Raw genomic sequence first — 8,975 nt, 5'->3', positions numbered from 1 at the left:
CCATGAAGCGCCGACTGCTATGGTCCTCACCTTACGCATTGCGGCTCGGATCCCCAGAATAAGTACTTAGAGTGTACACTACCGCTCTCAACTGGTGCTGTCCTCACTCAACTTAGGTTCTGTCTAGGCATTCCTGTACAAATAGCTTGATCTATAGCCTTTACCTCTCCTCTCGACGCTCATCTCTAGACTACGTCGTCGTCGTCGTCGTCGTATCTCAGCATTCTTCCGACACCTCAATGTCGCCCGCCACGTCTGACAACTTTTCCTCTCTGGACACACATAGAACATGGCGAATCTACAATGTCGATGACGATACCGACCCGACAACCTGGGTATCGTCGCGACTGAGAATCATGCTGATGATCTTCTGCGTCTCTCTCTTTGGTGCGTGCCATTTCCCATTGATATTCTGTGTCGCCACTCACAAGTCACTCAGCATCCTCTTTTCCGACGCTTTCACGACGAATTCCTGGTCTCCGGATACCCGGTGTCGTCTTTTTCATCGGAAAACACTTCGGGACCGGCGTGATCCTCTCGACGGCGTTTGTGCACCTTTTGCAGGACTCATTCGAGGCTTTGCTGAACCCAGTAGTGCGAGAGAGATGGGCGATATCGAATTGGGTGGGCATGATTGTGTGAGTACCATTTTGGCCAGTGTTTGAATGTAGGCGCCCTCGATCCTCCACGCCGACCGCGCAGTTCACTTTACTACCGTTCTATCGCTATAATCGACGGTAGCCAGCAAATTGTTACTTTCAGCATTTCTTCTCTCACAATCACCGCATACATGTGGTGCATAACGGATGCGAGTGGGGCGGTGGCGTATCTGCATTCCTCAATCGAGAAGCTCCTGCCACCGACAACCCTCACGTGCAGCCAGCATCCTGTCATAGCTCAGTTGTGTGCTATGGGAGCTACTGGAGCAGAGCACTGATTTAGCATCACACACGCTGCTTTCAGTCCCTGTTTTATGTATTCGGTGCATAAATTTGATCTGTCGCTCAATTGGCAGCGCGCACCGCTGCACTCCTGCCTGTCGTAGGGGAGGGGCTGGACGTGGCTGTCATCGCTCATGTTAAGCAGCCAATTGGGAGGCTTTTTCCAACTATTTTCTCTTCGTTTTTCCCATGCTGCTGTGCTGTGCGTCTCTTGTGCTAGTCATTCCCGATGCAGAAAGTTTCACTATATCATCATCTTCCATACGGGAAACTGATCACGCGTCCTTGCAGGCTCGGCTCTCTTCTCCTCATCTTCTTCGTCGAATGTATGCCTTAAATTTACATCCCTCTCGTTTACTGTCTCTGACTAATTTATTTCGCAGATATCTCGACTTCCTTCGTAGACCGCCTTCAGTCATATTCCTCTCGTCCTCCTTCTCCCTCTTCTACTCCCGTATCTGAAGCATCTAACTCTCCCGCCTGTTCTCCCTCCGCAATCCCTAAGCAGCTACCCTCGCCTGCACCCTCGCCGTCTCTACTACCTGTTGATCATCATCATCGTGATCCTGCACGGGATTGTTCTCGTGCGAATGGCCCTGGATGCCCTGAAGATGTCCCGTTTCCCCTCGCCTTGCCCCAGCCTGTAGCTGTTGTCAATGAGGATGTCGACGAGGAAGCAGATGAGGTGCGCAGCCTCACTGCGCCACTGCTCCCGCCTTCCACGCATGGTGCGCACTCGACACACCTTTCAGGGTACGGCGCGACAGGGTCGGGACTACGCTCGCACATCCATGGGCGCCCGCGCCACGCACAGTTCGCGCATACGTTCCCGCGATCCTCCCGCACTCCACATCTCCCGCCGAGCGGAGAAGAGATACAGACGACGGACGCGAGTGAGGAGATCTTTGCGGGCGGGCACCATCGCCACGAATCGCGCTCCTCGCATGCAGGACACCACGAGCTCCGGATGGGTCTCGGGTGGAACTCGCTTGTGAGCCTTGGAGGGGACGGAGAGGGCGTGGACGACGATGTGGCGAAGGTGAAGAGAGATCGAAGCGGTAGTGGGGGCGTCCATGTGCATGTGCACGCACACAAGCCTGGGCATAGGCACAGACATGGGCATAGTGGACATGGGCATAGACATGGGCATGGGCATGGGCATTCACATCTGAGCATGGATTCGTGGGATGTTGAAAACGGACACGACGAGGGCGCCGACGAAGTAGAGATGGAAATTGGCCGGAAGAGGCAGGTGGTTGGGATCCTGGTACGTTTGCATCTACTACTGTAATGTATTCTTAAGCATGAGCTGATGTTTACCTGTTCTCTGGGACCTTCTACAGATGCTGGAGATTGGCATCATGCTCCACTCGCTAGTGATTGGGATCACACTCTCGATCACGTCCGGCTCTGAGTATAGTGAGCGTAATTTTTGTGCGATCAAGACTTTCAATGAACATAGGTTCCTCCCAGCGTCCCTTGTTACCGCGATTGTATTCCATCAGCTCTTTGAAGGACTATCGCTCGGAATTCGGATAGCGACACTACCCGCCGCAGTTGCGAAGAAAAGTATGCAAATCCTACTGTGCATGGGAACGAAAAGCGCTGATACGCATTCTCACGATCCCCCAGGTAACTTAAGCATGCTCAAGCCTGCGCTCGCCCTTATGTTCGCAGTCACAACACCTGTTGGTATCGCCGTCGGTCTGGGGATATTCGAGCCCGGTCGGAGCGAAGGCGGTAAGTGTCAGCGCATTTTCGCCCGTCTTCTTTTTGACATACTGTCATCTTCACAGCGAAAGTGACTCTCATGCGCGGGCTCATGTCTGCACTATCCGCCGGGATGCTGATCTACGCGGCGTGCGTCGAGATGCTCGCCGGGGACTTTGTGATGGATCCCCATCTGTGGCGGAGCAGCATCCGTCGACAGGTGTTGGCGCTGGTCAGCTTGTTGTTTGGTGTCGCTACTATGGGTGCCGTAGGGTGAGCCGTGTCAACTGATCGCAATTGTGCCATACGCTGACCAACTGCTCCGCGAAACTAGCATCCTCGGCGAATAATCTTAGTCATAACGTTGGTTAAGCGAGCTTTGTCTCAACGGGTATTGGTTCGCGTTGGAGATCATGTATGAGATTTACTAGGTCATGTAGAATTATTTTGGGCGATATACGTTTGCAAAAGCTAATACTCTGTAGCACATCCCTGGCCCATTGCAGTACCCATTGATATAATCGATAGCAAACGATAGCATTCTTGTATACACACGCATATTGATGTTGAAATGTGCAGAGCGACTCACAATTCGACCAGAGCAATACGCCCGCGGGCAGCCATGACCGTCAGCACTGGTGTCGCGTCCATCTCCGTGCATCCATCATGGCTGGGTGCGTCGAGTTCGGGAGTGCCGGACGGAGGTAGTTTATATTTTTCGGGACTGGGAGCGTCAAGAGCGGGGGCAGTCGTGTTGTTTGTTTCCGTATCGTTTGTCTGGGCGGCGGTTGCGTTGATCAACACGGCGACAGGCGGCCCAGGGAACACATAGGGTGTGTGGGTATTGTCGTACGCCTGCAGCAGATAAAGTGGGACGGCGGGACAGAACACAAAACAGTGGAGCACCCACGTTGAACCATATACCAGGATCGGTCGAGTTGTACGCCCCGGGGAAAGACACCGTTTCATTCGCGGCAGGCACGCCCGTCCCGTTGCCTGTGACAATGAGCTGCGTGCACGATGGGAAAGGCTCGGCGCCGCCACGCGCCATGGCGTTCTGCAGCCCGATGATCTACATGGCGATCAGCTGTGGGAGAATGGAAAACACGAAGCCCCCGGGATCTGACCTCGTTTCGGAGTAGATATGGCCCTGGGGCAAGGTTCTCTGGGAGCGTCATGTTGAAATTTCGACCCTCCTCTGTCGTTGCATATGATTCAGTCCAGTCACAATACAGCTTGAGAGCGCAAACTTGAATCACGCACCGATATACAGCTGCACCCACGAGACGTTGTCGCTCTGCTTCCCGGCTTCGTCGATCTTAAACCACCGCGCGCCGGTTGTGTCAAAATCCTTACACGTCGTTGTGTTTGTGCACTCCGCCATGTAGGTCAACACAGGGCCGACCTCGTGGGGCCACTGGCATGCCAGTGCCGTGTGAGCCGGAGGATACAATTGTGAGGGGTAAACTTACGTTGCCTCCTCCGCCTGATACCCAGGTGATGTTGATGACACTCCCAGGCGCGGCAATCGCCTCCAGCTGTGCGGGCTGCGCGTCGGGCCCGCAGGCGAGGAAGGGGCTGGACAAGTTCTGTACAGGGCCGTTGCTGGACACCATACGGATGGGGCTCGAGCCTACGGATGCGCGCGACGGACCAACAGATTATATTGGCGAAAGTGAAGGTAAATTATGGAACTTACTGGTATTATGCCCCGGCGGATTGCCCACATACTCAGTCCCGTCGACGGTCACGCGGCTCACGTAGCCGTGCGCGAGCGCAAGCGGGATATGAAGGAGTACAAAGAGAAGGAAGGAAGACATCATTAGTTCTAGTAGCACAACGGCAGCGATAGAGTTGGAGTAGGCAGTGAATGTCAAGTGCCAGCCTCCTTGCGACTGAGAAGATTCCACTCAGCGAGGTATTCGTCGAAAACGCTTAGGACAGTGAAGATATGAACAGCAAGGACGTGTGAAGACGTTTGGATGCGGCTCTAAGGCTGACAACGACAAACCTCGCCATAATTGATATCGGGTATTTGACCGATGTCACTCGATGAATATACATGATCGAGTCCCATGTATTGATTTTTTGAGACCCATACCCATGACTTGTGGCACTAACGCCAGGGCATCGTCAGTATCCTGTAGCCATCAGGGCACAATCTGGCTCAATACGCCATGAAGAACAAAATGGCACTGAAAGAGCGAACCGCATTCAAAACATCCCTACATCATATAAATGCGTGTGTGAGCTGAAATATGATCAAAGAATTTCTTTTCCAAACTTCAAAAAAACCTACCTATATAGGAGCACCAATAATATACGAGGCTCAAGACTGGCAAAGTCGGTGAATTCAATGTTGCATAAATACCAAGGGTACGAGAGTATGCAGAGAAATTGCGAGGTTTGATGATGATTCATGAGCTTGCTCTAACGCTGTGTGTGGCGCTCACGGTGCCTGCAGCCTGCTCAACACCTTGCGCTGGTGAGTATCGACAAGGACGTCAGATACACATGATTGTAATTTACCAACTTAGACTGACAAATATTGAGCAGCTGATAGTTGTCGAGACTCACGTTTTCTACTCGGAAAATTTTCTTTTCGGGCTATGATTCTAACTACCACATATCTATTTCCGGGCCAGTATGCTCGAGTCTAGGATCTGATCGAGAAGCAGAATATCTCTGAAGCGCCAGTGAGTGTTATCAGCCTCTGGCAGATCAATGCGATCACCCACATGCATAGGATAGGATTAAATCCATGAGAATGTTGAGTAAGAATTACAAGGCGTCCTCATTGCCTCTTATAAACTCAAGTCAGACTCGTTGAAAAACTAGTTCACAGCTAATATAATTGTCGCCTAGCAATTTGGCATAAGTTCAGGCGAAGTTCAGGGGCAAACTCGAGCTCAGTGCGCGCTTGAAGCGCACACGGATGTCACGTAGCACGTGCACTGTGACACGTGTAGCGCAGGGCCAGTTCACCCGCCACCGCCTCGACGTCGACATCGTCCTCGCCACTACACTCAAAGTCTCTAGTGCCGACTATGTCGAACACAATTGCCCTGTATGTACGTGTGTGTTCTATCGATACCATTTTCACAAGTTTTCGTCAGTTATCCTCTTTCCAACTTCACATTCAGGTGAGACCAAGTTCACGCCTAATAACCTTACCAAATCCTGACAAGCTGAGCTAGCACCAAAGAAGCCCAACCCGAGGAGGACCCGTCCGTGTCCGCGCGCCTTCAGCGCCTGCAAAATAATTATGAGGACTTCGGCATGCGACGAACCGTAGAAGGGATCTTGGTCGTTCATGACCATGGTCATCCCCACATTCTCATGTTACAGATCGCCAATGCGTTCTTTAAGCTGTACGTCTATTGAAACACCGCCCAATCTCGTCTTTAGACGCGTTTCAGGCCGGGCGATTATCTCAAGCCAGGAGAAGACGAGATTGAGGGTCTCAAGCGTCGTTTGGATGACCGTCTGGCACCGCCCACCGACTCGCGTCAATTCAACTCCTCACATGGTGTAGACAATGAATGGGAGATTGGTGACTGTTTGGCGCAATGGTGGCGCCCTAACTTTGAGACCTTTATGGTGCGTCGTTTTTACGTTACGGTTGGAAATCTCTTCACTGTGTACATATCTCGGCATGTGGAATCTAGTATCCGTTTATTCCTGCCCATATAACTAAACCAAAAGAGTGCAAGAAGCTGTTTTTGGTCCAAATGCCGGAACGAAGTACGTGGCTTCTTCGCTGACGCGGACTTTGTGCAATATTTATGTAACGAATTAACATCACTTGCAAAATGCAGAAGTCCTTGCTGTTCCCAAAAACATGAAGCTTCTGGCCATTCCCTTGTTTGAACTATACGATAACGCTGCAAGGTAGGCGTGATCCTTCATGTACTCTGACTGGTCTGACTCGTGTGATAGATACGGTCCTCAGCTCTCTGCAATTCCTCATCTTCTTTCTCGGTAAGCTGCATATGTGATTCCTCATGCATCACGCTGATATGCGTGCTTTTTAGATACAACTTTATTTACCAGTAGAGCGGACAGTGCACTTTCCCCCCATAGAATATGTGAAATGCACTCCCGTTCAACTCCCTCTGTCTGTGTTGTCTGCCAGCTTTTGTTCGTCCCGCTTGGAGCACAGTACATGTGTCATTACCTCTCTTGTAGCATACAACTGGTTAATATTCAACCGTCACCTGTATTCACATCTCTGGCGAAGAATATTCTTATTCTGCCATTGCAGTTGAAATTTTGTGAGTTGGTTCTTATACGGCATTCATGAGTGGCCTTTCCTCGTTAATCAGTATCTATCCATTGGTGTGTTTGAAGGTGAGGTATCGGCCATGCTTCTCTCAATTGTAGTGACGCAACTCAGGCTTGAGAGCACAGTCCCACTAACTGCACTAGGCTGTCAGAGACATCTAGCTTCACACATCCAAGTTTTCCGTCTTATGGAATTTGGGGATCCCGTAATACCCTTCTTTTTTAACAACTCGATACTGAGTCGAGTCGAGTCGTGACTTTGATTGACAAGTACTACATTAGGTGTAGGCCATTATTGCTGCTCCTTGGGACATTGTAAATATGCGTAAGTACTATCACGCAGCACTTGAGTGAGCACGAGGGACACTGGGCTATGCATTTTCAGGGCCGCTGGAGAAAATACTGAAGCTATCATGATGGAGCGGTCGTAGTAGATGCCAGCCCAGTCTCAAACAAATCAATGTACATTCACAGTATCGATGATTACTAGACTCAATACATTTACTTTGGCTGAGTTGTCTTCGTTATAAAGCTATCGATTAAGCTGCCGTCGCATCTTATTCTGCTAATCAAATTGCAAAAATTGGAAGACACGTCTCGATTCTCAAAGGTGCACGTTTGGGGATTCAGATCCGAAAGATTTCGGAGTTGGGATGCACATCAGCCACAGCGGAGTTCGAAAGACTACGACAGTAAATGATGCAGGCTGCGGATATCGTGAGCTTGGGACTCGTCTTTTATGTCCACAGTCTTCAAAAATCACCCTCATCAACCGCTTGATCATTTGCTCTCATCCCACGAGAAAGTGTTGTATTCTTTGGGAAAATAACTACCTGCGCTATTAGGCCACTCAGCCGCGCCTCCACTGGCACATACTACGTATCTCATTCAAGATTCCTGTAGATACCACCTGCGACGTTGACTCGGACTCGATTGTCCTGCAACGTAGGATCGGAGCACTATATACTCTTTGACCATTCGCGGCAATAGTGCGTGTCGATGCACACCTGTTTTGCGCAATAACGTATGCCTCGTCTCTAATTCATCTTGCAATGTATATTGATATTTTGCACTTGCATGTTAGAATTTTGGCCTGCTAGTTATTGGGAGCGAAGGCTTTATTCATTGTCTAGATTTCGCATCTTTACACATGGACAAGAAAACTTCGGTTTCACTTTCAAAAGAACTATCGGCTTCTATCGCAGATTCTGCCAGCCAGAATCAGCCACCACTCAATGAAGCCACTCTACTTGCGCCCGTGTCAATAAATTACCTCCCAAATGAATTGATTGTCAAGATTTTTCTCTGCTTAAGCGAGCATAGTAGGTTTACTAGGCCAATGTTGCCATGGCGGAGATGCATGGAAGTCTGTCGTCATTGGCGTGCGGTCGCTCTAGCTACGCCGTTGTTATGTGTCGACATCGACGTTTCAAAGGGACTGCGTTTCGTGCGAAGATGTCTGGATCGGTCCCACAATGCAATGATTACGGTTCGTGGCGACATTGGGGACAGTGGAGCCGACTTAGCCAGGATCTTGATCCCTCACGCCCATCGCATCCGTGTTCTGGATCTTGCAGCTGTATCAGATATACATATGGAGGCTCTTCTGGCGAGCTTCAGCTATACCATGCCGAACTTGCAATCCCTCGCATTGGATCTTGTGGAAGAATGGAATCGGACTTACACGTGCTGCTATTTCTGTCCTGTTGCAGAACAATTCCCCAAGCTCAAGTGTCTCATGCTCAACAAGGTGTGCATTCCTTGGGATTCATCGATGCTCAGAGGCTTGACAGAGCTGAATCTGAATTACGGAACGACGATACTGCCTGACCTCTCAATGGAGACGTTCTTGGAGATTCTGGAGGCATCTCCTCTTATTGAATCATTGTTGTTGCATCGATGCGGACCTGCTCATCCAGCAGGAACGATCATGTCTCCACGACCCGCTCGCTAGCTATCACTTCCAAAGCTGCGAGCATTGGCTCTGTCAAACGAATGGATGGACCTTGCGTACTTGCTCTCTCATCTCATCCTACCCGC

The 8,975-nt window shown here is 50.4% G+C and overlaps 3 protein-coding genes across 3 annotated transcripts; 2 read left to right on the top strand and 1 right to left on the bottom strand.

Annotated features, from left to right (window-relative positions):
- Positions 1-239: 239 nt before the first annotated feature.
- On the top strand, positions 240-3,001 carry FIBRA_00500 (uncharacterized protein; the record flags this gene model as incomplete). Its single annotated transcript, XM_012322395.1, has 9 exons — positions 240-387; positions 440-638; positions 1,233-1,267; positions 1,325-2,208; positions 2,285-2,360; positions 2,415-2,510; positions 2,574-2,681; positions 2,738-2,924; positions 2,986-3,001. The coding sequence occupies 9 exons, from the start codon at positions 240-242 to the stop codon at positions 2,999-3,001; spliced, it is 1,749 nt and encodes a 582-aa protein (XP_012177785.1).
- Positions 3,002-3,236: 235 nt separating this feature from the next.
- On the bottom strand, positions 3,237-4,471 carry FIBRA_00499 (uncharacterized protein; the record flags this gene model as incomplete). The annotated part of the gene is made up of 6 exons (XM_012322394.1): positions 3,237-3,506; positions 3,562-3,723; positions 3,779-3,849; positions 3,915-4,068; positions 4,124-4,284; positions 4,351-4,471. The coding sequence occupies 6 exons, from the start codon at positions 4,469-4,471 to the stop codon at positions 3,237-3,239; spliced, it is 939 nt and encodes a 312-aa protein (XP_012177784.1).
- Positions 4,472-5,698: 1,227 nt separating this feature from the next.
- FIBRA_00498 (uncharacterized protein) lies at positions 5,699-6,707 on the top strand (the record flags this gene model as incomplete). The annotated part of the gene is made up of 8 exons (XM_012322393.1): positions 5,699-5,718; positions 5,768-5,794; positions 5,849-6,022; positions 6,071-6,251; positions 6,320-6,395; positions 6,470-6,542; positions 6,591-6,632; positions 6,686-6,707. 8 exons carry the CDS (start codon positions 5,699-5,701, stop codon positions 6,705-6,707), a joined length of 615 nt encoding a protein of 204 aa, XP_012177783.1.
- Between the last annotated feature and the right edge of the window lie 2,268 nt (positions 6,708-8,975).

Source organism: Fibroporia radiculosa, assembly GCF_000313525.1.
Source record: "Fibroporia radiculosa TFFH 294 genomic supercontigs, scaffold212, whole genome shotgun sequence".
In the NCBI taxonomy this organism is placed as follows: domain Eukaryota; kingdom Fungi; phylum Basidiomycota; class Agaricomycetes; order Polyporales; family Fibroporiaceae; genus Fibroporia; species Fibroporia radiculosa.
The sequence above is the reverse complement of the archived record's forward strand: the minus strand, read 5'-3'. Positions and strand labels throughout refer to the sequence as shown.